The following is a 25,176-nucleotide window of genomic DNA, read 5'->3' as shown; positions in this document are numbered from 1 at the left end:
ATTCACTGCGGCTGCCATAAATAATTCAAACGGAGATATTTATTGTAACTAGCCGTGTGCTATCTGCGGCTTAAATGGTCAACGCTCCTTCATCGCGGCGGTGATAATGTCGGCGCGGGAAGCGCGGAAACGCCACATCCAATCCTTCATAGTCAGATATAATTGAGCCGCTTATCGGCAGCAATGAGAGCCGTGAATCAAACGATGTTCTTCCTGACACTGCACGAGAAGAGTTGTCAGACATAAAACAAACATTGTGTCAGCCACACGTCGAGAAACGCCGCGCAAATATTGTAGACGCGTCGCTCCGTTTGATAACAAATGCAGTAATAATGGTGTTGAATTTACCTGATTTTTATCAAAATCAACAACCTTGTCCCAAAAAGTTGAAATTTATTTTCCTCACGCACTTGGAGTCGCAAAGGCTGTGCGGGCAGTCGCGCTTTGCTTTTCATGCGGATCCTGTTATTTTAATGTGGATCGGCAATCGCGTGCATAATTATGATAAAAGTAAGGACAACAGTGACATAAATCGCGGAAGCAACTCACACCCGCGCCAGTCCATCTCTGTTGAGGCGACAGTGCGCGGCCAGCATGCACCACCTTTTGCCAGCTGCCCTCCTCGTCCACTTCGCGGTGCAAGGTAAGCCAAATTTTTGCTGAACTTGCCCTTCACCTTGCTCTACAATTTCTAGCCATTAAAATTAATATCAGTGGTTTAGAAATAATTATATAGAATTTATCGAACACACCTTCAGCATAGCCACGTGTTAATATTTTTATTTATTTACTTTTTTATTTTGAATTTTCGTAGTTTTTGCGCGGCCAGGGATTGAAATAATTCCGCCGGTGCTAGAACCTGCCGGAGCGGAGGAAGATGAGACGGACAATGAGGTCGAGGAAGCAATTTCCACGATACAGGCGAGTCCTGGTGAAGGAGTTGAGTGGATGCTGATGCCTGGCGCCAACGGAGAGGTCCACCTGGCCGTTCTGTCGCCGCCTCCGGCGATGGACGATGCCTTGAGATACATGAGGCCCACCGACGTTGAATTTTTCTTGTATAGCAGGTACAAGACCAAAAAGGGACCAGTAAATTTTCCGTGATGTTGGCCCGGAACTTATTATCGAAATATTTAGAAAGCTCACACAGCTTCAATTATATTTGAGGCATGTTACGGAGTAAATTTATTCATGATTTGATCACACTCAAAAAAAGAGGACGTGTTTGACTCAGCACTCAATTTAAATAATACAAGAGGAGATTTATGCTAGCTGACTAAACGTACAACTTTCTAAATATTTCAAAACTTTGAATCGTTTTCGTCTAATTATTTGAATATGAGCAACATTGAGACAAGCTGAAAAACTGTCTAAATGCATTGTACATTGTTATCATTAACGATTTTATATGTGAAATTAAACTATAGCTTCAAGAAGATGAGAGTGGCTAAATTTAACTTTATTTGCTAGAATTAAAAATTTCTACCGCTCTCCCCTTTAGCAATTATTTTCGGAAAATTTCTTGTAAACAAGTTGTAACATTTTCTTGCTTTACACGGAATGATTTAGTAATGGGCGGGTATGGGTGAAATATGACAAAAAACTTGCTTGTTGTGTTCTGTTATTAAATTTAATTTCCCGTGTAAAAATTCACAAAGATTAAATTCTATAAATGAATACTTCAAACTTGTGCATATATTTTTTCATTTTCAATTCTCGGATCAGATGAATTTCTTAATGAAATTTGATTTTATTCTAGAGACAATCCTGATGAGCCAGAGCGAGCATACTTCAAAAAATCGTGCAAGCCATCCTTTAAATTCTTTAAATCGAGTCGGCCGACAAAGTTCCTAATCCACGGCTTCGGCGATGGTGTCCAAACATCCCTTATGTATCCTATTTTGAAAGAGGGTATAACAATTTCTCTCTCCCCTGTCCAAAAGATTTAATTTTTCCTTTGTATATGCAGCCTTTCTCACCAAGGAAGACGCGAACGTGTTTCTGGTCGACTGGTCGCAGTTGGCGGGAACCCCCTGGTACAAGGCTGCCGTCGGCAACACGCGCTACGTCGGCAGGCGGGTTGCGTATCTCATTGAGCATCTGGTCAACTCGAGCAACGCGAACGTCCGTGATTTTCATATAGTTGGATTCAGCCTTGGCTCCCACGTAGCTGGCATTGCTGGAGCCAAAATTGCGTCGCTCACCGGCCAGAAGTTGCCCAGGATCACAGGTAAGGGCTTCATTTTATAGACACATGCAATCCAGACAAAATTTCATTTTCCATTCTTCAGCATTTCATTAATTATTGATATCTTAATATTGTTAGTATAATGAGTCAAACCTATAATTCCATTAAGTAGATAAAATAAGTCAACAAATGTTAATGATTTAATTGAACACAAACTGAGCCTAGCCAAATTATTTATTTATCAAAAACAATTTAATTTTTGTGTTAAAAGTTTTATACAACCATATTTATATTTAAATTACATCATTTAACTAAAAATATAAATTATATTAAAATAAAAAAAATAATTTTATAAAAATAAAAGTTATTTATATATTAATTTAAATGTTCTGTTATTATATAAATTTATACATTTATAAATATATAAATTTGTACATACAAAATCTATTTAAAAAGAGTAAATTTTCTAACAATTTTAGATGTTGCCAAATTTTTAGAGTACAAAATCATGTTACTGGCAAAGTTTGTCATGGTTATATTAAGTTACATCGTTTAAAAAATGGTTGAAATTAAATCGTTCTAATTTTACTGTGTAAACTTTTTAAAATACAATAAATATAGTCATTGGTAAATGATGAAATCTAAGTAAAATTAATTTTAAGCGTTAAACTGGCCCTTCAGTGGGCCCGGTCCGAGAGGACAGGGATAAAAAGAGCAAAAAAAACTTCCCGGTCCTCGGAGCAAAAAAAGAGCAAAAAATGCAACATAATAAGTATTAACTTATCTTAAATTCACAATTTTTGTTCCATCATTTTGCATCAATTGGCAGAACAAATAATTTGGCTACATTTGATTTCAGGTCTGGACCCAGCTAGCGTTCTCTACGGTGGATCTCCACTAGACGAAAGACTGGACGTGACAGATGCTGATTATGTTGAGGTTGTGCACACCTCTGGAGGATATTTGGGCTACTTAGACCCTATTGGAAAGGTTGATTTCTTCCCAAACGGTGGCTCGTGGCCTCAGCCTGGCTGCTTCATGGATTTTGTCGGTAATTAAAAATAGCCTAGAGGACAAATCGGTCACAAATAATTAAAAAAAGAGAGTCAATCAGTCATGTAAAGTTGGTCAGAAAGAAATTTGTTCCACGCAGAAACACTTTAATACACATCCAAGCAAATTTTGTCATTGTAATTTGTTCCCTTTCTAATATTTAATTTGTATTTTCAGCTGTGTGCAGTCACAGGAGGGCCTACTACTACTTCGCAGAAGCACTCTTGACTGATAATGGCTTCAAAGCCGAGTCTTGCATGTCATGGCACGCCTATGAACTAGAAAACTGTCCCGAATCATCCAGCATCTTTATGGGCAGCCATGAGCTGCCGGACCGCTCTGAGAGGTGAATTTCTGTTTGCTGTTATTTTCGCTTCCAATTCTGATTTGATTGCTTTTCAGCATGACCGGCAACTTCTTCTTGAGAACGCACGCTAAGGAGCCGTATCAAATGGCAGACGAATGAATATTCATGCAGTATTTTTTATTTAATTTGATTCAAATGCATTTTTAGATTTTAAAGAATGAAAATGTACAAAGTATAGTAGGTGAATCATTCTGCACACACATATTTTTGATTGATTTTTATATAAAAATGTTTTGTAATAAATCTATAATCTTATCATTCACCAAACCTAATTTCATTCTAGTTTCCAAACTTTGAAAAGATAAAAATTGCTTCGTGTCAATCAATTAAGAAATTTTCCCTAAAAAACTAGATTGCTTGAACGTATTAATATAAAAAACGTTCAGCTATAATCGTCATTTCAAGAAATTAACTGAAATTAAAGGACCTTGACCTTGAGAGCATTTTTACAGATCGATATATAAAGATGCGAGGAGCTAAAAATTTGGAATATTTTATCCAAATATGATCCAATATGATTAGGCATGTATAATTAAAAGATAAAATTATTACTCGAGTTGACACTAATTAATTGCAAATAGAAACACAAAGAGCGAAATTAATTGTAGGTCATGCTTGAAAGTTTTATTCGATTAATAATTCTGAGCATGTCTACCATTTTCGCTCGGAAGAATGAGGTTGCTGATAATTTTACTAATTGTCGCTCGAAATCGTGCAGTTGAGTGAGAGTGGAGGAAAAATATAAAATGTATTGTGGGTGGGTGCCAAAGCTTTATATTATTTATTGTTTCTCTGGCGGTCTCCGAGGCAATTACTCGGTATATCTCAATGGCTACGGCAGTAAATTACTCTTATCTGAGGACGGTGTCTTCTGTGATCCTTGCCTTCGTCTTCATATCGAGTCGAATACACGCAATACCCCAGCACTTGGGTAAGGAAACGATTTATTTTTTGTTGTGTGTTTCTACAGTTGTTGTAAGCTGTCTCGCGAAAGTGACATTTCGAGATCATATTGTGAGTTATACTCGTATACTGAATTTTTAACATATTATGTTTCACACCTTTCAGAGAAATACATTATGGAAGGTACCATTTTATTAATTTTAATATTAAAATGAAGGAGAAATTCCCATTTTTTCTCTATAGGAAGTTATGGATTAAAAACTTGATCGGTAGAATAATTTTCATGAAGAAACTCTTCCCGTTTAACTATTTGAAAATAATAATTTCAAGCTTGAAATTTTAGGAAAAAATTCCTTAAGAACTCTAGCAAGAATAAACAACAATATATAAATAAGTAGCTAGCATGCAGTTACAGATATCAGATCTTACAGGTCAATAAACAACTCTTCAAACAACATTCAGTTTCGCAAAACTGACACCTAGCTGTTCAATTGCACATGCTTATGGCTCGTTTGTTATGTTGAATGATGTGTATGTTTATAATCAGTGACAGCTATTGCTTACACAAAAAAGGGAAGTAAAAGACACGGTTGATAACAACAGAATTCCATTAGCTTATCAATGGATTACCGAGAAAAACGTCTGGTGGACACGTTTTATCGAATCGTATTTAGCGGTTTTATTAATGCTATCTGGAGAGGCTAATAAACTTATTTTTTAATTCTCTTCACCAGCAGATGGGGAAAATGTGGAAAACTTCCCTGAAGACGATACTGAGAATTTCCTTGAAAATAGAGACTTGAGAGATTGTTTTGTCACAGATTTGGAGTGCCCAAATGAAAACATTTCATTTTATTTGTACACCAGGTTTGTTTTACGTAATTCGCACTAAACACAGTATTAATTTTTCATTTAATTCGACTTTTTTAAAGAGAAAATCCCGAAGATCCATATGAATTAACTCTTGACGACTATAATTTGAGAAAAGCACCTTTCGCAAAAGATACGCCATTCAAGTTTCTAATCCACGGGTACACCGGCAACAAAGACTATGCACCAAATCCGGAAATCAGACCCGGTGAGTCAAAAGAATATAAATAAAATATTGCTTAATCTATTGTCGATTCGACAGCTTTGCTGAAGCACGGCGAGTACAATGTTATTACCGTCGACTGGGGAAAACTGGCCCAGTCACCCTGCTACATTCAAGCTACTTCAAACGTTGAGGCTGCGGGAAAATGCACGGCTCATTTGATCGAGGTGCTGGTGAAAAACTACAATGTGCCGTTCAAATCAATTCACTTGATTGGATTCAGCCTTGGTGCCCAGGTGACTGGCCAAGTGGCAAAGTATCTCCGAAACAACAAAGTTGGAAAACTGAGGAGAATCACAGGTAATATAAGTTCCTTCAATTGTTCAAGATTTAATTTCTGGTTTTGTAAATCAGTAGGCAAAAAAATGCAGCTTGTTCAAATAAATATTTAAATCACACAGTAAAATTCTAAATTTGAATATTATAAAAATTAATTTATAAAAATGCCCTGGATTATATTCACGATTTTTACTAATTGAAAACCATTTGTACGACTGTCATATGCTTTATAGGCTTCAAAACTAATATCTTCAGTTTCCACATTATTTTAAATTTTAAGAAATTGGTGTATCATTTTGTATAAAATTTAATATATGATTGACGACAGTTCAAGTCAGAGATGATAATTACATGTAAACCTCTAGTCAAATTCTAATTAAATCACTGTGACATTAATTATTTTAGGACTTGATCCAGCTATGCCACTTTTTGCGACTCTCAGCAGAGACACCGTCTTGGACAGAAGCGACGCGCACTTCGTTGACGTTATCCACACAAACGCCGGAAATAAAGGTCTGCGTGCAAAAGAGATAACAGTTTTATACATCAACGTTGAAATTGATTGCAGGCAAACTCGGGCCCAATGGTCACGTAGACTTTTACGTCAACGGAGGCACGGTTCAACCTGGATGCGCGGGACCAGAAGTTTATGGTTCGAATCGTTACCTAATTGACAGCAGTAAATTTTGATTTAATTCAGTAGACACGGCGAGCTGTTCGCACGCCAGAGCGCCTATCATTTATGCGGAATCGATTGACAGTGAGAGTGGCTTTTGGGGAAAAGAATGTAGAAGCTGGATCGCTTATCGAGCAGGTCTTTGCGACTGGTCAACCGACAGCATAGCCTTGATGGGCGAGTTCGCTGAACCGAGGTAATTCGCCGAAACTTTCTCCGCAAATACTTGATAATACATTCAATGTTTATTTTAGGAAACATGGACAATTCTTCCTGGATTCGGGGTCACAGCCACCTTACGCCTTGGGCCGCGATCATGTTTATGGGAGGAACTATTTGCCGAGAAACGTGACTGGTTAATTCATTTAAAGTTGAAATATTTGATATAATTTTCATCAGGGTTTAAATTTAACTAAAATCTCGATTATTTTAATTTCCTTTTTATTGATGTAAAACGTAAGGCTATGAGGTTTTAATGTGGCACAATATGGGCATTATTTACAATGATGTTAACTGTTTGGCTGCAGAAAATTGAGCTTTGGTTGATGAATGAGCAATTTCAGAATAAAAACGAATCTCATTTAGCTGCTCTCTCTTCTGTATTTCCTGCCCTGCGCGACGTAATGGTTGTTGGAGGCGTATCCAAAATCATAGTGGCCAGCAGGACCCTGGAAATAAAAATAAAATTGTGCGTTAATTTTGACTCTTGCCTTGCGCTGAACGCAGCATGCATAACAGGCATGCCGAGCAGTTTGCATAAATTTACTAAAATGTATATCAACTTACGGTGGCTTGACTTCCGACCAACGGCTGCTCGTGCTGGAATTTCTGGCCATATACATAATTGTGGACAGCGGCAGGTTGCGCGCTCTTGATGTGATGGGGTCTGAAGCTCGAGAAAGACGATCTGATGGAAGCATCGGCTCCTGAGTTGTGGTTGACGACCACTTTGTAATTGCTCTCGGCACCATCATCGCCGGGGGTGGCTTCGGATTTCGGCTGGTTGAACTCGGGAACATTGATCAGGAATTTATCATTGTCGGACACGGAAGGCTGTCCGGCATTCTGGCCGAAGTTCCATCCCTGCGGGAAGAGTCCCTGGGGAATGGTTTGTGCAGGAGCCGGGGCTTGGTTCGCGGGAGGCAAGTAAGCGGGAGCCACGGGGGCAGGCTGGGGAGCCGGAATGACGACAAACGTAATCTCAGGGCGAGCGGGAGCAGGCGCGGGAACGGGCGGGGCAGGAGTCGTCGGGGCGGCGGTGGTAGTGGGGGCCTCGGTCACGATCACCATGACGGGGGCTTCGGTAGCTACGGGTTCGGGGGCAGCAGGAGCTTCGGGCTCAGCGGGGGCAGGAGCAGCGGGCGCAGCAGCCGGCAGGTGCTGTCCGAGGAGAGACTGCAGGAAGCTCAGAGCGGCGTTGTTGGCCAGTCCCTGAGCGGGGAACGCAGCAGCCTGTCCGTGGGAGCCCAAATTCAGGAAGCCACCATGAGTGATGATGGGCTGGACGGCGATGATGCCCTGAGGGAAGCCCTGGCTGGGCTGGATGGTCACGATCTGAGGAGCAGGAGCGGCAACAGCAACAGGCGCTGGAGCGGCGACGGGAACTTCAGGTGCCGGAGGAGCGGGAGCTGGAATTTCAGGGGCAGGAGTCTCGGGAGCCGGTGGTGGGGGAGCAGCAGTGGTGGTAGTTGGCTCAGGGGTTGTTGTGGGGGCGGCGGTGGTGACCGGAGCAGCGGTCGTCGTTGGTGGTGGCGGTGGCAGGGTGGTGGGGGCCTCGGTGACGACTGGGAGGACAGGCAGAGCCGGCAATGCAGGAGCGGCGGGAAGAGTCGGAAGTGCAGGAGCAGCCGGGAAGGCAGGGAGAGCGGCGGGAAGAGCCGCAGGTTGGACCTCGTTCAAAACGACTTGTCCATTAGTGGAGTAGTAAGGGATGAATCCTCCCTGGGATTTCAAAGAAGGAGAAAACCCGAGGAACTGGTCATGCTGCAGGTTTTGCGTCAGGACGTACCTCCTGCTACTGGGATACTGCAGGAGGTGTTGCTTTCGCACGATAATCCTGGCAGCAGGTTCGGTGTTGAAGGGAAGGAAAAATGACCAGCTTGGTGAGATGAAGAGGAAAAGGAGAGCGAATGTCACCTGGAAATATTAAAAAATGGTTATTCCTCTCATTTTTTTAGTTTATGAATACCAGTACATTACCAGTATATTAAAAAATCGATGCTATATTATTATTATTGTTCTCCTGATTATTGACTTTCAAAGCAAATTTGAAGTTATCGGAGATATCATCCAACCTTGAATTCAGGATTCTCAAGTATCAGACAAATATGAGTTAAAAGATCTTAAAGTTCATTCATAAAGATGTACTCAATAAATAATTCAAATTGCCATGTTAAATAGCAACGCTCTTAGAATTATTATGACTGAAATAATAATTTGTAATTTGAGCTACTTGATTTGAATACTGAAAAAATGAAAAGACGAAGAAAGTACTCAGAATCGATAGAAAAGCTGTTTGTCTAACCTTAATGTTGTTGCGCCGTTGCTCCATGTTGTCGGCTACTTGGGTAAAGTGCAAGTGAATTATCAAGCGATTCCTTCCTATTTATATGAGCTCATGGAAGTGGTGGCTCGTCTGGTGGTTAGTGAGATTTGATCTCCCACGACCCCACCTTCGCAAGCTGGAAATGGACTAAACGTGGAACAGCCATTGGAAAACAAGTAGAGTAGCCCTGCTTGAATAATAAACGACGCAACACTTTCTTCTCTGATCCCCAAAATTACTCTGGTCAAATGAGTAAGCAAATATTGGGAGGGCCGAAGAGCACGGAATGGGCACTAAAATCTAGCCAATCGCAGACGCTCGCTTACGCGATCGCAATTTCTTTTTTATTCCGATCAGCCTTATAAGAGGCTCAAGTAAATAAAGGTTTTTATAAGCTGTCGCGCAAAAGTGCGGAACCTGTTTGCATTTGAGGATTACTCTCAACAATCGTGACCGTTTGAAACTTCCATATCACTTGTTAGTCTTGTGATGATTATTAATTAGGTTGCGTGCACCACATTTTGTGCATCCTGGTCGTCATTTATTTTATTCGAGGTGTGAAATATCTATCTTAATGTGTAAATCATACGAATCAATAAGACTTTCTTGCTAGTTTTAGTATGCAAATGTCTCCCACAATAAGCGTGCGGAGCGAGTGGACCATGAAGAAAATATCCTCTACTGCGGTCTGCCGTAAGTGGCTAATATATTTTCCGAAAGAAGTATTCCATTCAAACGCATAGATCATTGGCTTTCTCGAGTTAATTATGCGCCGTATCGATGAACTTATCGCTGTGTTGATTGATTTACGGCACTCTCCATGCGTAGGGCATTAAACACGTTTACATATTAGGGTTAACAAGCCAAGCCTCACCATGTACTTGCACTTACTCCAAATGCGAGTATTTGTTTTGGTGAGAGTGCAAAACAGTGGATTAAACAAGTTCAGTCTCGTAAACAGTAAAAACGACAGTTTGCGAGGAATTCCTTATCGCTTTCACAGAAGTCCTTTTTGCACTAGAAATCAATCAGTCCGAGTTCTTAAAAGTTTAGTCTTTTATTTTTACTATATAAAGGAGTTGAAAACGGTTGGATTTAACTTCAAGCATAGATGATAATAAGATAAGAGTGTGGGCATCACAGACTGCAGAAAATTGATTAAGTAGAACCAAAACGAACACAACGTCTTGGAGATTTTTTTTCTGAATATATAAAAAATCTGAACCTTTTATAATGCAGATTTTCCTGAATTAGTGCTTAAGAGACCATTTGATATGCACTTTTGTAGAACATTTATCTCAATATATGCTCGCTTTTTGGTAAAAATTTATACTTTTTTTAGCTTTATAACTGAAACAATATAGAGGGGGAGTTTCAGCCACGTAGTGTTAGGTGGCGGCTTTTGTCGAATCAGCTGCAGCCAAATTCTGGCTCGGCGGCAGTGGCTAAGAATTGTTGCCGGTGGCTTAGCAACTGGTGCGGCTGAAAAACTTTAAAAAGTGAGATTAATTAAGCTCATAGGCTCTTCGGGCTGGAGTCAAATTGTTATGTGGCAGTTTTTGAGTTTTCAACATTTTGACCTGCGGCTGGCGTGACTAAGATTAGCTAAAGTCACGTGTCGGCTGGCATTTTACCGCACTTAACCCAAAATTTGCCAACTAGCGCAGCGAGAGGGGCTGATTGTGAGACCTCTAATGTTAACTTTTGCATCGCTTGTTAAAAATATCAAGAAATTTATTACTTTTAATTAATTTACTGGATAATTTTCTTCATTAGGCAATGTGTTTATTCAACATTTTTTTCTGATTATTTGAAAATTCAACTACGAGGAATTTGCATAAACTTGCCAGTTTCTTTTTACATAATATCATTATAAAAATTGACTTTTGCACCGCCTGAAATTTAAATCTATTTAAATTAGTAAAATTTTCTAGACATAATTTCGATAATTTGACTAATTCTATACTTTTGGTAAAAAAGTGGATAAAATAAAGGATATTTAATAGGGCACATTGGTGAAATTCTAAAAATTATTATAGCAGCCCCTTCCCTACACCCCAAATACGAGTGTTAGCTTATTAGAATTTCGCCACCATTTATTTTAAATTAAATTCAATAACGTTATTATCACCCTCGCTGTCAAAAAATCACGTTCCAAAAACTCAATCTCACAATTTGAACTAAAAAGGTCAATTGACCAGGCACCGGCGAGATTCGAACTCACGATCTCCTGTTTACTAGACAGGCGCTTTAACCAACTAAGCCACGGCGCCGTTGTAACACATAGAAAACTGCGCTAAATTTGTTCTCAAAATCATTGTCAAACATCAGGGGCAAAGGGTGCCTCGAGATAAGAAAATTGATACCACAAAGCACCAATCGGGCCATTATCGGTGCCAGTGGTCTACGTTTTGGTTCAATATTGTGGCGTTGAAAACGCGCAGCAGGAGGCACCGTGTCGCCGAATTGAGGTCAATCCACGTTTCAGCACTGCGGCCGGTGCTAAATGAATTAGCTCAGTCGAATACGTATATCGATGTTATTTCGGTGCGGACGTGACTGCGCGTGGGGTCCACAACCAAGCGTCTGAGAGTGCGTACTGGTAATTGCAGAAAAAAACTTCAAAGATGATGCGCACGTTTTGTAAAGCAGTTTAAGCCTGCCATTTGGTTAAGTAAGCTGTAATATTGATCAAAATTGATTGCTTTGATTTTAAACGCGATATATATTGGCTCGTTAAAGATATAATAAACTGCGGACTTAAATGAAGTCAGCACGCGATAATATTAATTTTTGATATTTATGAGCTCTACATCATACTTATTAAGTGCTTTTCGTCATAACAGTAATTACATTAAACACCTGGTGAGACGAGCTCAAATTTACACTTTATTAAACTCGACCGTATATTCACTTTCACGTTTAAAAGGGCGACAGTTTTTTTATAAACATCCGAGGAGGGCTATAAATAGACTCAGGAGACAGACAAGATTTCACTTTTATTTTTGGAAACCAGTTTTCGGCATATTAACAGAGAAGTAATGAAACGGAGACTATTGGCAATGGTAACACCTTATTTTCTTGCTTCTGCGTCAAAATGCGTTTTCAACAAAAAAAATAAATCGCTGGCAATAAATTAGCATAATAAGATTTATGCGACGACACTGTTCATTAAGTCGTGCGTGTGTGTGTGAGAGAGAGAGAGAGAGAGAGAGAGAGAGAGAGAGAGAGAGAGAGAGAGAGAGAGAGAGAGAGAGAGAGAGAGAGAGAGAGAGAGAGAGAGAGAGAGAGAGAGAGAGAGAGAGAGAGAGAGAGAGAGAGAGAGAGAGAGAGAGAGCTGAAACATGATCTGATTTATGTATTCTCGTGTGTTTTATTAATCCTTGATGGAATGCTGGTTATTCATGTCCGGTTTTTAATCCCATACAAAAGTCGTCATATCATGCTAGAAAAAATGTCAATAAAAAAAGTCACGTCAGTAGTGGGCTGGGATTATAAACAGCGAGTTTTGCCTAATTTTTTTATGTTAATATGTATGAAGAACAAATTGGCACATAAGATGATTTTCAAAAAAAACCTAAATCATACTTCGGAGGGTCGAAATATCCATTTCAAAAATGTTAAAATTTCGCAAACACCGATATTGGAGGTAAAAAAATGTTTCCACACCAGTTTGTGCTTGAAAAAGATGTTCAATATTTCTTTTGAACTGACGCTAAACTTTATTAAGTCAAAAACTAGAAAAAAAGGATAGGAAGTAACGAATATTGAATAAAAACGTATTGAGTGGACATTCACCAATTTTCAACAAACAAATAAGCAGTAATTAATCCATACAGATCCGCTTTAAACTCGTTTGGAACCCAAACAAAAGTTTACTGGCCCCTTTTAACACTATTTTTTAAATCAGGGGATATTAGTGATTCTTACTCTAAAAAGTATTTTAAAAAGATAATTTAAAGTTCAGCCAAAATTACATTCATATTTAGGAGGCCGAACTTGTTATGAAAAGTGACCCTGTATATATATCTTTCTGAAAAGCACATGATATGTAACCAGCTCCGGCGCGAAAATATTATAGAAAATACCGTATTCAAGCCCCAACCCAACTGGCAAAAAAAATGTTAAATTAAGTGCCTGATGTGAAAGTAATTTAACCCAGCCTAGGGTATTAGCTTTTTGATTTAAAACTGGAATCATCAATTCGGCAACTTTCTCTCTTATTAATTCGATGCACTAGGTGCAACGGTCGAAGCCGTCGTGTTATCGACTTGTCCAGCGGTTGTCGTCGTAACAGCTGGTTCGTCGCTCTGCTGCACCCTGAACTGAAGCAAGATGATCAGACTGCTCAGCAAATTGCCCAGCATCTGCAAAAAAGATAAAGCAGGTTCGAAAATTTAGTCGGACGTGGGCGCGGCGTTATATTACATTGGTCAGCCAACTGCGATTGATGCAGACGAAGCCGCCGATGTCAACGACATGCGGCGCGGCCACGGCCACGTCCAAAAAAGTGGACATCTGAAAGTGAAAACATTATAATGTATTGGTTTCTCGTCACTCGGTAATTTAATATTAACGAGCCAACTAGGGGACGCAATTAGTTAAAGAAAGACTTTCCAACCTCTCGTCGCACTGCCTCCGGAGTGTCAATGGACGGGATTAGGAAGAACGGATCCCACTGGATGTCTTCAAACTGGAATAACCAGGTGTTAAATTTCTAACATTATTTTTTGTAAACTGATACTTCACTTGGTTTTGAAAACGTCGACGTTACTATAAAAGCCACAAAAGGATTTTGTATTGTAATATATACTCAGAATTTAGAAAAATAAAAAGGATGAACAGTAAAATTTAATCTCAAGATGGATTAAGACATTTTTTAATCTTGAAAAATTTAATTTTCCATGTAACATCTGAAAAGTATATATTCCAAAATTCCATTATAAAATTGGAATTATAACTCAAAAGTATATGACAATAAAGAAGAGACTCTTATAGTGTACGTAGCCATTTTTTTAATATTTTGGTGTTGAAAATTTTCTTGTATTTTATTGTTTTTTTGCAAGAAACAAAATTCCAAGTAGCATTTATAAATATTGACAAGCAGTTTTCACCTTGGTGGTGCAGTAGTGGGCTGCATTGGCCATCAACCAAAGCTCCACTAAGTACACGATTGTGCCGATGAGTCTCAAATTTTGATCGGTTGACCAGGGCAGTCGCAGTCCATTCAGCAGGCCGTACAGATTCATCGTGAGCATCAGAAACACGTGGAGGGCGTGGTAAGTGAAGGTCATGGTGCTGACGTCGTTGTTGCACTGCAGTGCCTTCGAAAGGTCAAGCCACAGGGCGCGGTATTCGCGCACCAGATATTCCTGCATTGCCGAGTCTTTTTCCACGCTGAGATAAAATTAGAAATTTAAAGTGTTTAAAGGAACAAATTGTACTCTTGTCAGCAAATCAAAAGATTTTTAAAGCAAATATAATATAAAATTAAATTAAGGCATACGTGGCAAATTTTTTTTTCAGGGTGGTGATGAGAACCTCAGCCGTTTTGCCCAAAACCATGAGCGGTGTGCACCACATAAAATCCATGCCTATAGTCACGGTATAGGTCGACCAGATGAGGAAGCCAGTCAGAATATTCATGCGAATGACATGATGCAAGCTAAAATGTATTATTGTATTTAATCTGCTTGTGAATCGTAATATAATTACCTCAGGTACGAATACAGAGCAATGCACGCACTGAAAACTGGAATTCCAACCGCTATGTATGGTGTAATTTTTTCCCACTCCAGAACAATTACTTCGCCCGTCATTCGATAATAATTGGACTAAATAATTTCATGAAAATTGAGCAATAAGGAAAAAATTAGAACAAATAAATTACGTGAAACTTAAAAGTTGCTTTGAAAAACTTGCTGACACGACGAAACGGGAGCCAGATGATAAATGGGACGAGAGCGACTTTTGCGTAGCTAAAAAGCGTCCTCGCATTGTCGACCGCTGTGTCCAGGCCTGCAAGGATGGGAAACCAAAACCAACAAGTCACCCAAAATATAAAAATATTTGAAATTTCTAACGAATTCTTAATTTTTCTCTTTCGAGCTATGTTTGTTCACACTGGAACAAACACGAAGGCCCTTAAAATCAAAGTTTAGAGCAAAGATAAGATATAATATATATTTAATGACATATTATTTATCCCTAACTCATAAATTTCGCTTTATTCTCATTTTTCTTGTATATTCAGTTGTTTTACCTCAGAACAACTATTTTTGTTAGCAATTCCAACTTTTAAAATAGTCATTAGTCCAAAATACAACTCAAAAATATATGGAGATAAAACATTTTTGGTGATTCTACTGACAAAATTAAATTAAACCAAAATTTGTTAACATTAAATTATTATCTATTTAATTTAAACTATCTTTTCTGGCGAACTAATAGCATACAGTGGTTTCTGCCAATTCTAAAATTTAAAAATTAAACCTGAAAAGTTGAGTCTAGCCGGAACTTCCTGATAAACGATGTACACGATTAAGCTGTAGAAAGCAATTGAGTAGACCACGATCAGTTTCTGCAATGAAGTTGATCCAATTAGTAGGTGCAATGTCTGGATAATCAAGTTAACGAATTTATACGTTCGCATTTACGTCGCCCCTGGCATTTAAGCTGTATGGTACGCAACCCAGCGCACGTAGCAAAGTGTAAAAGGGTCGGTTGGCTTCTGTCAAGGAAGGAATGTCGTCCTTGTAAAAAGTTTCCTGAATACAAACAGTTGAAATGAGCAGCAACAACAAAAAATTTCATACTTGAGGCGCTTTAAGTCCCGAAGAAATGTTGTCTCCTTCTTTTGGTGGTTTGAAAGTTTTTGTGAAGAGGACGTCATCATTTTCGTAGACGCGATCCATTAAAATTCTGCGCAAGTAGGCGTCGGTCTGCTCCGAAAAGCCAACATTTCCTCGGCTCCGGTGCTGTGGAAGGTCCATTTTGACGGTGTGAATAGCAAAGAATAGACAAAAGTTGGCCGTCAGGCGACTAAAGGGACACCACCCTCCTGAATTGAGCAACGTGCCATTATCATTAGTAAACCTCTGACAGTGCCATCGATCGAACATTCTTAATATCCATTTTGGCGCAAATGTCGAGGTGGTTTATGACTTTTATTGATGCGCCTAAGACGTATTGCACAACTTGTTTTGATGAATTATTGCTCGGTTTAAAAATTTAGACGGACAACATTTTTTTCTGAGCGTTTCAGCGACATGAGCACGCATCATTGAATTTTAAGTAATATGAACCATAACTATTAGTTTCTCGAAACCGTTCAAAATGTTAAAAGGCCAATCAATAAAGCAAAAATCCGTAGAAAACAAATTTTGCCGATTTTCATATAATTTTCAAAAAATTCACAGCCTCTGTTGGTATTGAACGACAGTATTTAAGTCATAGAGAAAATCATGAAAGGAAATAAATCTGAAAAAATATATGGCATTTTTGGAGTGTAATACACTTTGTGCTTGAGGCAATAAGTGGCTTTATTAAGGTTTTTAAGAAAAACTGTAATTCTTCCTTAGAATATTTGTTCCATTTGAGAATACAATAAATACATAAATAAATAAATAAAAACACAAATAACTGGGTTGCAATGAAGCCAACTTTCCATATTTTCAAAAACTTTTCAGAAAATTAAAAAAAAATGGTTAATGAGAGATGAGAGATTTCTATTTATCTTTTATTTTTGGATTTTACGAGATTCTGCTGTTTTCCTATTTTTTGCACTATTTGCTTTAATAAGCATTATTCGCATTTTGATTTGAATGGTTCAAGGCTTTTAAAATTGCAAAATTCATGCTAATTTAATGGTCCCAAAACGATTAAAAGCCCACAATATTTAACTCAAAATTCATGGTCCCATAAATACAAATTTTATACAAATAAGATGGACATTAAAGAAAAAACTTATTTAAAATTCTTTAATTAAATTCCTTAGTGGAAAGTTATTTATAAAACTTGAACCACAAGTTTGCAACTCGCCACATTTTATCATAGGTGTTCTAGTCTAAAAATAAACAAATTGACGAAACTTTCCTACGCTTAAAGAGTAATAAATAGCAAGCCTCTAAAAAGCTTCCGGCTGCAATATAAGGAGGGTCGGCTCGTTATCTAAGAGCAAAGAGGGGACTTGACATAAATAAAAAATGTCAGTTTCTTCGTCCCCACCCATGAGAACTGAATGAGCGCGTGCGGCGCACGAGAGCAACTGCAGTTTTCAAGTGATTTCTTCGACAAACAGCATATTTTATTCTAATGCGGAAGGTTGTCTTGATTTTCCGGTATGCATCCGCTCGTGACAACTAGACAGGGCACACTTCAAGGCAAGGTTCTGCGCTCGAGAAAGGGGAGAGATGTCTGCGCCTTCCAGGGCATACCATATGCTGCCCCTCCCGTCGGAGAGCTGAGATTTCAGGTTAAATTCAACTGGTTTTTATTAATCTCTGAGAGTGAGTAATTATTGTTTTAATTAAATAGGAGCCGCAAGAGGCGCCTTCCTGGAGCGGCGTTCGGACCGCGCAAAAAGATGGAAGCGTTTCTACCCAGAAGGACTTTTTCACTGGCCAGTTTGTTGGCTCTGAGGACTGCCTGTATTTGAACGTCTACAAACCTGCAGTCGGTTTTAATTCAAACGACTAACAATTTCGTTTAAAGATTAATTACAAATTTTGTAGGAAAAAGAAAATGAAATCAAGTTGCCATGTATGGTGTGGATCCACGGCGGTGGATTTTTCGCCGGCTCAGGAAGCTCGAGCAACTTTGGACCGGAATTTCTGCTCGACCACGATGTTGTCTTGGTCACTTTTAACTACCGCCTAGGCACCCTGGGTAAATTTATTAGCAAAAAAAGTCATACATTTTTATATTAGAGCCACTCCTCAGGCTTCTTGAACCTCGATACGTCGGGCATTGTTGGAAATCTCGGTCTGCGAGATCAAGTGGCCGCTCTCAAGTGGGTCAACAACAACATTGCTGCCTTTGGAGGAGACCCAGGCGCCGTAACAGTTTTCGGAGAAAGCGCAGGAGGCGCCAGCGTCCACTGTCTGCTCGTTTCACCTCTAGCCAAAGGTCTGAATCAAAGATAAATATTATTATGTCAAATTAAGCCATAATTTAATTAAATGTAGTGCTGCAGATTCAATTTTATTCTCAAGGAATTCAAAAATTTAAGACATATATGACAGGAATAATTTTTTGACAAATTTAATAGCTAAATGATGTTCCAGATGGAACCAAAATTGTAGATTGATCAGTAATAAAATTAAAAAAAAAATTAAGCAGAGATGAATAACAACAAAATTAATCGAGCATTGGTTTGTTCTTCAATATCAATATCGGCCATTCCCAAGTATCACACTGCATTTAAATGTTTTATTAATTCAATAACCGGGGGGAAACCAAAAAATGTTTTTTTTTCATTTAATCTAGATGTATATTTTCCTATTACAACTATTAATTAATGCTGGGATATTTTAGTAAATCGAGTAAATAAAACATTGTTCAAAGAGCAGGATGCTGAAACAGACGTTTTGGAAGAAATCTAAAACTTTCAGGAATTTTATTTTATATATTCTACAAAAAAATCTAAATAGTTAATTTTTCAAAGGCTACAAAGTTTGAACTTTATTTGATGAACTGTTTTATTGAAATTCCGGACATTTCTTTGAAGCTGATTTTCTTTATTTCGCTTTACTGGCTTCGGCTTCTACCCAATCTCATATTTCACGAACAGATATATTTTTAACAGAACATTATAATATCATAATTAAAAATATTGTCATATTTAATTAATGAATCTAACACTAACTTATTTTCTTAGTTGAATAATTCCTGTAATTGATTTTGTAAATATTTAATATCTTTCGATATTCAGGTTTGTTCCACCGTGCAATCATCCAGAGTGGCTCTGCCTTCAATCCGTGGGCTCTGAGCGAGCAGGACGAGGCAAAAAAGTACGCACAAGAGGTCTGCCAGAAACTCATCGGAAATCATGAAACTAAAGACAAGGAATTCATCACAAAATTGAAAGCAGTTCCAGCTGAGAGGTGCGCGGAGGAGGGCAATCAATTGAAACAAAAGTACAAATTGAAAACCGAGTTGGGGCCAACGATTGAGTCCGCTGCAAATGCATTTTTACCTGCACACCCAGAATCATTGCCTGTAGCTGACGTGCCTTTAATTATTGGAGTAACCTCGCACGAAGGCCTGTGTGAATTGCAAGGTGAATTTGTTGTGTGAAATATTTTTGATTAATTTCAATTTATATTTAAAGGAGGCGTGGACTTTGAGAAACACTACAAAGAAAATATCACAGATTTTGTACCTTGGAAGGAGCTGGGGATTAGCAAAGACTCTCCTGAATGCAAGAAAATATGGCAAGAAATTGATGATTTTTACGAAAAGTTGGCAGGTGGCGATTTTTTAGAAAAATACACGCACGTGAGTATACGATTTTAACTTATTTTAGTTAAATACATATTTTTTAACACGTCAATAATGGATGTATTAAATAAATGCTCTAGATCAATTCAGACATTGATTTTATGAAGGGAGTTGATGACTTGGTAAGGAAAATTGTCACAAGCGAATCAAGAAAGGCGCCAGTGTTTTACTACCAATTTTGCTACGACGGGAACCTGACGTTCTACAAGAAAAAGAGAAACATTGTCAGAAAAGGTTGAAAAAGACTAAAAATCACATAAATTTATAATAGGATTTTCTCACAAGTAGGAGCGTGTCACACAGATGAAGTTGGTTACTTGCTTACTAGAGACGCGATTCCTTGGGAAAAGATCGGCAACGAGGATGACTTCAAAGTCACGGAGAACATCACTAAATTGTGGACGAATTTTGCAACGTCTGGGTATAAATAATAGATTATAGTAAAAAGTCTAAATTCAACCGAGAATTTCAGAAATCCAACACCAGAGCCTGTTGATGAGGTGATATGGGAACCCGTGAAGAGGGGTGATGACGATAGCCAAGCGGTTACACAGTTTTTAGAAATTGACAAAAGGTTATCAATGCACCCTGAGAACATGAATGAGGAGCGGCTGCAATTTTGGAGGAATTTATTATTGAATAAATTATAGTTTGTCCTTGTTCGTTTAAGGTTTTTAAAAAAAGCACTCACTCAATCCTGAACTCCTGAAGATAATGTTGTCATGAACATCACTAGTTTTTTGCTTTAATCATACGCGTCTCATTGCGAAGCAATGAAAATTTGCAAGTGTACGTTTTGTGGTGAGCTGTGTGACGAATTGTTTTGAATTTTGTTACAAATTTCAAAAACTTTTAATAAAAACTAAATTAATATAGGATACTACAAAATGATTTGAAATAATTTTAAATGAAATTCATCGACGTGAAATAGGTTGATTTTTTAAATTTATTCTTCGAGATTAAAATTACAGCAATCAGCCTCATTTTTCACAGGCATCTCTTAAAGACTAAGAGGTAAGCTCACAAATAAATTGGTTTTGACCCTCGCAAAAATTATCATTCCAATAAAGAGCAGATTCGTGTGTGAAAAGTTCGAGACAATTTTCGTTTCCTTTGTCATTATTTGGCTCTCCGTCGCCAAAATTAGTGAAATCTTCAACATCTTTTCCAGTTCCAGCCCAATAAAACTTGCCTTCTGACCCAAAATCTGTGCCAGAAATCCAAAAAGATCCAGTATCATTTCCTACAAAACAATATTTTATTCGTTATTAAATTTATCTGCGAGCTAAATTCAACAAATTAAACTCACTAGTAACTGCAAAGAGTGCATTATTTTCGGCTTCTGTTTCGATACTTGCCAACTCCATACCGTTCAACTTGCAAAACTTGCCTGCTAAATGCCAGCTCAACTAAAAATAAATCAATTAGTTTTATGATCAAAATAATTTTATGTTAAGTTCAAATATACCCTCTCTGTGCTGACGTAGTACTTTGAACGTGGAAAAGATGATAATAACTTTGCAGTAATTCCCGCGTCAACAGGACCATCTGAAAGCCAGGAATTTATTAATATGCAATATTAGTTTTTTTCAACCGATATTGTTCCTGCCACATACTATAGCAAAAACTTTTCAAATGCATTATTGCTCACTTTTCTTATTAGTGGATTCTGTGCTGCTTATGATACACTGTTGGCTCGCTAATTGAACCCTGCAAACAGCAAAAGTTAGAGCAATTGGGAATATCTTATAATTACATATTATTTCACCTCTGATCACACATTTGGTTGTGCAGTTCTCCACTCTCACGAATAGTCTTGATTTGATATTCATAAAACATTTTGTTTTGGCTCATCTGCGCCGATACGCCTTTCAGTTTTTCTTCCATGACCTCCACTCGTTTATTGCATAGCGAAGCAGTCAACACACGTTGACTGTAAATGTGTGATTTTCTTTTAAACAAAAATGTAAATTAAAACAAACTGGAAATATAACATACTCTAAATGGTTTGGGGTTTGCTGCCCCTGGAAATACTCGGTGGGGATGTCCTAGAAGAAATCGGATTAAAATTATATTAAATTATTAATCAACAGCATAAATTGGCTTTTACTTTAAAAGGATAAAATCGGTTTAAAAATAAATACCTGATTGAATCCAAACGTTTTGTTGATGTCACCTGGTCGTTTAGTTGTCAGTGCAGGCTGGGAAATGCTGGGGCTGAAAGTCAGCACTGCAAGCAAAAATATGCTTTTTGAGTCCATGCCGCAGCTGAACTCGAAGAAAGCTGAACAAGAGAGCACTCATCATTTTTGCTTTATATAGCAATCGATACAAAACTTATCAGTAATGACCCTCATTTACGAGATCTCGACCGTCGTAGCCTCTAATTTTAATTAATCCATAAGCTTACAAAAGTATAATAATTTCTGGATAGGAAATTTCCACTTGAGGTTTGTAAGGTTTATTCTATGGAGTTTTAACTACTGGTCCCTAGCTGCCTACATTTTTTTTAAATCTCTGACTCTTTTGGGGTACAGAAGCAGAGTATGGCGGCCAATCTCAAACCATGAGTTTGCAACTTAAAGGCAGACGAGATCTTGAATTGGAGAATAAATCATGAGTCAATGTGCGATGGTTACTACGTGATAAATGTGGATTGAGGTCGTGGATGATAAATTGATAGGCGTTAAGCGGTACAAATGCAAAACAATTTTTTTTAAATGATCAGCAAGCACAGAGCAATAACAAATAGGCGAAAATAATGCTGTTAATAATTTAATTGTTAATTTTTCACTGGGCACCTGGCTTTTTCACACAAATTAATATGAACATATCATTATTTTCCCGCATTTTGATTGAAAAAAAATTCTTCTCCGTCTTGTGCGCATAATGTGTTTTTTTTCTAAAATTATAATTTCCACGTATCTTTTTTTTAAGTGAAATTTGCAGATAAAGGAAAAGTATTGTAATTATTAAAGCAAGTTAAAAAGAAATAATTTCACCATCTCTCAGGATCAGTCATTTAATGATGTGATTTAGTAAAATAAAAATTGAATCTTTACAGAGCAGTGACACTTTTTATTATTACAATTACATCATTATTTACATACAAAAGTCTTTTGACTCGAAACACAGCTCTCACTCGCACACTTTTTAAAATCATATATATATGTAACCATTTTAAATACAGCGTTAACCACCTACGTCAACAACTTTTAGTTTATCCATTTTTATTACATATCCATTATAATTAAAACTCCAAAAATCCAAATTAAATGTTATGGAAATCAATCAGATCATTTTCCCAAGTTCGTTAAAATACCTGCTGGTCATCTCTCATATGTTTCTTTCTGACAGTTAATAGAGATATGCGGATAGGAGGATGAAACACTGATTATTCTTTCAGCTCAGTTTTCGCCTAGCTATAGATTTTAATATCGTAGCTGCTGCAGTGTTGTTAATTTTTATATAATATTTTATGAATTAATCTCTCAGCTATTTACTCGTTTTATATAAATTCTTTTCCCGTGGTATTCATTTAGTGTTGGTAATCAACACAAGGCAAATTTGAAAAAATATCATATATATTATGTTCTCTTCACCTCGTAAACGATAATTATTCTCCGCACACATTTGTTCGACTTTTATTTATAATAGCAGGACTCATTCATCTAGGAAAAATCTAAACACCCCCCGACGCAAGCTTCAAGAACATAAGGCAATGGCTGATCCTAACAAACCGGCACACGATGGATATGGATTATTGGTCATCAAAACAAGCTTGAATCGCGGGAATTCTCTTGACCAGCCATCTATTTATGTACACTGCTGCTTTTTAAAACGATCAAAACATTTTTTCATCCGTATTAATCAGCACTCAGCAGTCGTTTGTTTCTTTGTGTAGTGTGTGAGGACGATGAGAAGTTCGTGGGCACTGCACTTGAGTGTCTTTGAATTTTTTACTGCAGCTGCATGGTGACCCAGACGACCGAGCGCGGATGCACGAGGCCGCCGATTTCACAGTTGACGGTCCTCGTCTCACCGTTGACCACGAACAACGCCTCGTTCGCCGGGCTGACCATGAAGTGGCCGAACACCCCTGACGACACGATCGGACGGTTGGTGTTGCCCCACTGCGCCAGCGACGCCTCCATCGCGTGCCCCACGCCCGTAATCATCTCCACCTTGCCTGTAACAATCCAAAATATCTTATTTTAATATAAACAAATACAGCGGTTTGCGTTTAATTAAATAGTAAATTATTATTACTGGGAATTCTGATCGATTGATTTCGTTTTTAAATGACGGTAACAGGCAAAATATAAAATTCTCAGGTCATGAAATGTGACTAATTAAATATCAAACTTTAAAATTTTAATTTAGAAAAAAATTGTTAGAATGTCGCAGTGCAGACAAAAAATTATTTGCTACCATTGGCACCACCAAATCTCGGTTTCTAAAAGTCAGAATTTCCATTTTATGTCAAAATAAATCAGAATAAATAAATTATATATAAATTATAATTATATAAATTATAATTCGAACGGGCGCATCGCGACGACTACGGTCTGTTTTATCGATTTTTCGCTAGCTTTGTAGCCCTTTTTCATCTGTATATAACCTGACATTGCATTTTACATGTATATTGACTTAGATGAAAATAAACAAATATAATAATATAAACGTGGTTTATATCTCAATTAATTACAGCTCTGAATTGCAACCATATAATCAACAGCAGTTAATTTCTTTTGCTTTTTGTATCTTGAAACTGAAGATATATTATAGAAAACAATTTATCTTGACCTATATATGTACTTATTTAATAATTAAATAAATTTAAAACCTGAAATAACCTCAGGAATTGCAATAATTACCAGTAACAAGATTGAGGAAAAGCAAGTCCTCCTTGTCCGTTGCACTGGCGTACAAATCATAGCCGTGCGTCGTTCTTGAAGGGTAAAACGCGATGTCACTGATGTTCAGCGTGGTCTTCACATCAAACAGGAACTGAAGACCATTCTCTGCAGGAAAAATTATTTATTTTTCATTACCTATCTAAATCAAAATTTACCAGTGATTTCTTGAACGACCAATGTAACACCTTCCGGCGCCCTGTCCAAGGTGACGACAACCCTGCTGTCAGGCGAGACCTTCGGTTGTCCTGGCAGTTCGCTCTTGAAGCTGATCACTGAGTCGGTTAGGTAATCCACCAACATTTGCCCGTTTGGTCTTCCAGAAATTGGTTCTTTGCATGAAACAACGACGAAACCATCTGCAAAAACAAATATTTTTAGCGCTAAATAAGACAGTGAGCTTTAAATTTTTTCTAACTCAGAATTTAAAAATTAGATTTATATCTGAAATGAGTGGCACTTTAATTGATTATTTTGTTTATGTCTTTTATAAAAATTCCCCTGTCTTGGTAAAATGCGCAAAATTGCCAAAAGCCACGCTTTCCGGGAATAAAAGCTCTTTAAGTATGTTTGTTAGAAAAGCAGTCTATATTTGCAGCCTGTTTACTCCTATTTTCCTTTGCAAACCGGGTCAATTACGCCTTCAATGTGCAACA

At 37.8% G+C, this 25,176-nt stretch overlaps 7 protein-coding genes and 1 non-coding gene across 12 annotated transcripts in view; 3 read left to right on the top strand and 5 right to left on the bottom strand.

Annotated features, from left to right (window-relative positions):
* The first annotated feature begins 66 nt into the window (after positions 1-66).
* LOC135934321 (phospholipase A1 VesT1.02-like) lies at positions 67-3,875 on the top strand. Its single transcript, XM_065475970.1, has 7 exons — positions 67-643; positions 815-1,067; positions 1,760-1,911; positions 1,970-2,230; positions 3,048-3,239; positions 3,419-3,587; positions 3,644-3,875. Exons 1-7 carry the CDS (start codon positions 595-597, stop codon positions 3,705-3,707), a joined length of 1,140 nt encoding a protein of 379 aa, XP_065332042.1. The 5' UTR covers positions 67-594; the 3' UTR covers positions 3,708-3,875.
* Positions 3,876-4,379: 504 nt separating this feature from the next.
* Positions 4,380-7,143, top strand: LOC135934322 (phospholipase A1-like). Of its 2 annotated transcripts, none has more exons than XM_065475972.1 (8): positions 4,380-4,539; positions 5,249-5,378; positions 5,444-5,589; positions 5,644-5,904; positions 6,289-6,396; positions 6,452-6,535; positions 6,587-6,755; positions 6,814-7,143. In XM_065475972.1, exons 1-8 carry the CDS (start codon positions 4,437-4,439, stop codon positions 6,917-6,919), a joined length of 1,107 nt encoding a protein of 368 aa, XP_065332044.1. In that variant the 5' UTR covers positions 4,380-4,436; the 3' UTR covers positions 6,920-7,143. The 2 variants fall into 2 exon arrangements, with proteins under 2 accessions (XP_065332044.1, XP_065332043.1); XM_065475971.1 differs by having other exon boundaries at positions 5,246-5,378.
* Positions 6,984-9,432, bottom strand: LOC135934320 (uncharacterized). The gene is made up of 3 exons (XM_065475969.1): positions 9,084-9,432; positions 7,346-8,695; positions 6,984-7,227 (listed from the first exon to the last, which is right to left on the bottom strand). The coding sequence occupies exons 1-3, from the start codon at positions 9,108-9,110 to the stop codon at positions 7,141-7,143; spliced, it is 1,464 nt and encodes a 487-aa protein (XP_065332041.1). The 5' UTR covers positions 9,111-9,432; the 3' UTR covers positions 6,984-7,140.
* Positions 9,433-11,303: 1,871 nt separating this feature from the next.
* TRNAT-AGU (transfer RNA threonine (anticodon AGU)) lies at positions 11,304-11,377 on the bottom strand. Its single transcript has one exon. It is a non-coding gene; the product is annotated as a tRNA-Thr (tRNA).
* Positions 11,378-12,086: 709 nt separating this feature from the next.
* On the bottom strand, positions 12,087-16,493 carry Gr63a (Gustatory receptor 63a). The gene is made up of 10 exons (XM_065485165.1): positions 15,920-16,493; positions 15,749-15,871; positions 15,597-15,684; positions 14,995-15,122; positions 14,820-14,938; positions 14,611-14,769; positions 14,219-14,501; positions 13,726-13,797; positions 13,533-13,622; positions 12,087-13,471 (listed from the first exon to the last, which is right to left on the bottom strand). Exons 1-10 carry the CDS (start codon positions 16,223-16,225, stop codon positions 13,328-13,330), a joined length of 1,512 nt encoding a protein of 503 aa, XP_065341237.1. The 5' UTR covers positions 16,226-16,493; the 3' UTR covers positions 12,087-13,327.
* An 843-nt stretch (positions 16,494-17,336) lies between these two features.
* Positions 17,337-20,266, top strand: LOC135940304 (esterase E4-like). 2 transcript variants are annotated; one of them, XM_065485145.1, is made up of 9 exons: positions 17,337-17,577; positions 17,640-17,777; positions 17,837-17,990; positions 18,045-18,230; positions 19,036-19,383; positions 19,435-19,601; positions 19,685-19,838; positions 19,890-20,025; positions 20,077-20,266. In XM_065485145.1, exons 1-9 carry the CDS (start codon positions 17,446-17,448, stop codon positions 20,252-20,254), a joined length of 1,593 nt encoding a protein of 530 aa, XP_065341217.1. In that variant the 5' UTR covers positions 17,337-17,445; the 3' UTR covers positions 20,255-20,266. The 2 variants fall into 2 exon arrangements, with proteins under 2 accessions (XP_065341217.1, XP_065341225.1); XM_065485153.1 differs by having other exon boundaries at positions 17,338-17,577; positions 19,893-20,025.
* A 261-nt stretch (positions 20,267-20,527) lies between these two features.
* On the bottom strand, positions 20,528-21,905 carry LOC135940329 (macrophage mannose receptor 1-like). The gene is made up of 7 exons (XM_065485177.1): positions 21,749-21,905; positions 21,603-21,652; positions 21,373-21,537; positions 21,256-21,314; positions 21,073-21,152; positions 20,914-21,013; positions 20,528-20,847 (listed from the first exon to the last, which is right to left on the bottom strand). Exons 1-7 carry the CDS (start codon positions 21,863-21,865, stop codon positions 20,612-20,614), a joined length of 807 nt encoding a protein of 268 aa, XP_065341249.1. The 5' UTR covers positions 21,866-21,905; the 3' UTR covers positions 20,528-20,611.
* A 1,585-nt stretch (positions 21,906-23,490) lies between these two features.
* Positions 23,491-25,176, bottom strand: part of LOC135940284 (follistatin-related protein 5-like) — a 149,921-nt gene continuing 148,235 nt past the window's right edge. For all 3 annotated transcript variants that reach the window (XM_065485126.1, XM_065485133.1, XM_065485117.1), the window contains 3 exons: positions 24,679-24,879; positions 24,482-24,628; positions 23,491-23,793 (listed from right to left, as the gene is read on the bottom strand). In XM_065485126.1, coding sequence (XP_065341198.1) covers positions 23,564-23,793; positions 24,482-24,628; positions 24,679-24,879 — 578 coding nt within the window. In that variant the 3' untranslated portion in view covers positions 23,491-23,563. The remainder of the gene's footprint in view (positions 23,794-24,481; positions 24,629-24,678; positions 24,880-25,176) is intronic.

Source organism: Cloeon dipterum, chromosome 1 (genome assembly GCF_949628265.1).
Source record: "Cloeon dipterum chromosome 1, ieCloDipt1.1, whole genome shotgun sequence".
Lineage (NCBI taxonomy): Eukaryota > Metazoa > Arthropoda > Insecta > Ephemeroptera > Baetidae > Cloeon > Cloeon dipterum.
The sequence above is the reverse complement of the archived record's forward strand: the minus strand, read 5'-3'. Positions and strand labels throughout refer to the sequence as shown.

Bases quoted from the DNA above. Each gene is read 5' to 3' on its own strand.
- LOC135940329 (XM_065485177.1), bottom strand. From the start codon at position 21,865: ATGGACTCAAAAAGCATATTTTTGCTTGCAGTGCTGACTTTCAGCCCC. The intron at 21,014-21,072 runs GTATATTTGAAC...ATTTATTTTTAG, and splicing joins ACTACGTCAGCACAGAGAGG to TTGAGCTGGCATTTAGCAGG. The intron at 20,848-20,913 runs GTGAGTTTAATT...ATTGTTTTGTAG, and splicing joins TGCACTCTTTGCAGTTACTA to GAAATGATACTGGATCTTTT.
- LOC135934320 (XM_065475969.1), bottom strand. From the start codon at position 9,110: ATGGAGCAACGGCGCAACAACATTAAG. The intron at 8,696-9,083 runs GTTAGACAAACA...TAATATTTCCAG, and splicing joins AACGGCGCAACAACATTAAG to GTGACATTCGCTCTCCTTTT. The intron at 7,228-7,345 runs GTAAGTTGATAT...TTTTATTTCCAG, and splicing joins TGGTCGGAAGTCAAGCCACC to GGTCCTGCTGGCCACTATGA.
- LOC135940304 (XM_065485145.1), top strand. From the start codon at position 17,446: ATGCATCCGCTCGTGACAACTAGACAGGGCACACTTCAAGGCAAGGTT. The intron at 17,778-17,836 runs GTCGGTTTTAAT...CAAATTTTGTAG, and splicing joins TGAACGTCTACAAACCTGCA to GAAAAAGAAAATGAAATCAA. The intron at 19,602-19,684 runs GTGAGTATACGA...TAAATGCTCTAG, and splicing joins TTTTAGAAAAATACACGCAC to ATCAATTCAGACATTGATTT.
- Gr63a (XM_065485165.1), bottom strand. From the start codon at position 16,225: ATGTTCGATCGATGGCACTGTCAGAGGTTTACTAATGATAATGGCACG. The intron at 14,770-14,819 runs GTAATTATATTA...AATACATTTTAG, and splicing joins GCTCTGTATTCGTACCTGAG to CTTGCATCATGTCATTCGCA. The intron at 13,472-13,532 runs GTAATATAACGC...TCTTTTTTGCAG, and splicing joins ATCGCAGTTGGCTGACCAAT to ATGCTGGGCAATTTGCTGAG.
- LOC135934322 (XM_065475971.1), top strand. From the start codon at position 4,437: ATGGCTACGGCAGTAAATTACTCTTATCTGAGGACGGTGTCTTCTGTG. The intron at 6,536-6,586 runs GTTCGAATCGTT...TTAATTCAGTAG, and splicing joins CGCGGGACCAGAAGTTTATG to ACACGGCGAGCTGTTCGCAC. The intron at 6,756-6,813 runs GTAATTCGCCGA...TGTTTATTTTAG, and splicing joins GGCGAGTTCGCTGAACCGAG to GAAACATGGACAATTCTTCC.
- LOC135934321 (XM_065475970.1), top strand. From the start codon at position 595: ATGCACCACCTTTTGCCAGCTGCCCTCCTCGTCCACTTCGCGGTGCAA. The intron at 1,912-1,969 runs GTATAACAATTT...TTGTATATGCAG, and splicing joins GTATCCTATTTTGAAAGAGG to CCTTTCTCACCAAGGAAGAC. The intron at 3,240-3,418 runs GTAATTAAAAAT...TTGTATTTTCAG, and splicing joins CTGCTTCATGGATTTTGTCG to CTGTGTGCAGTCACAGGAGG.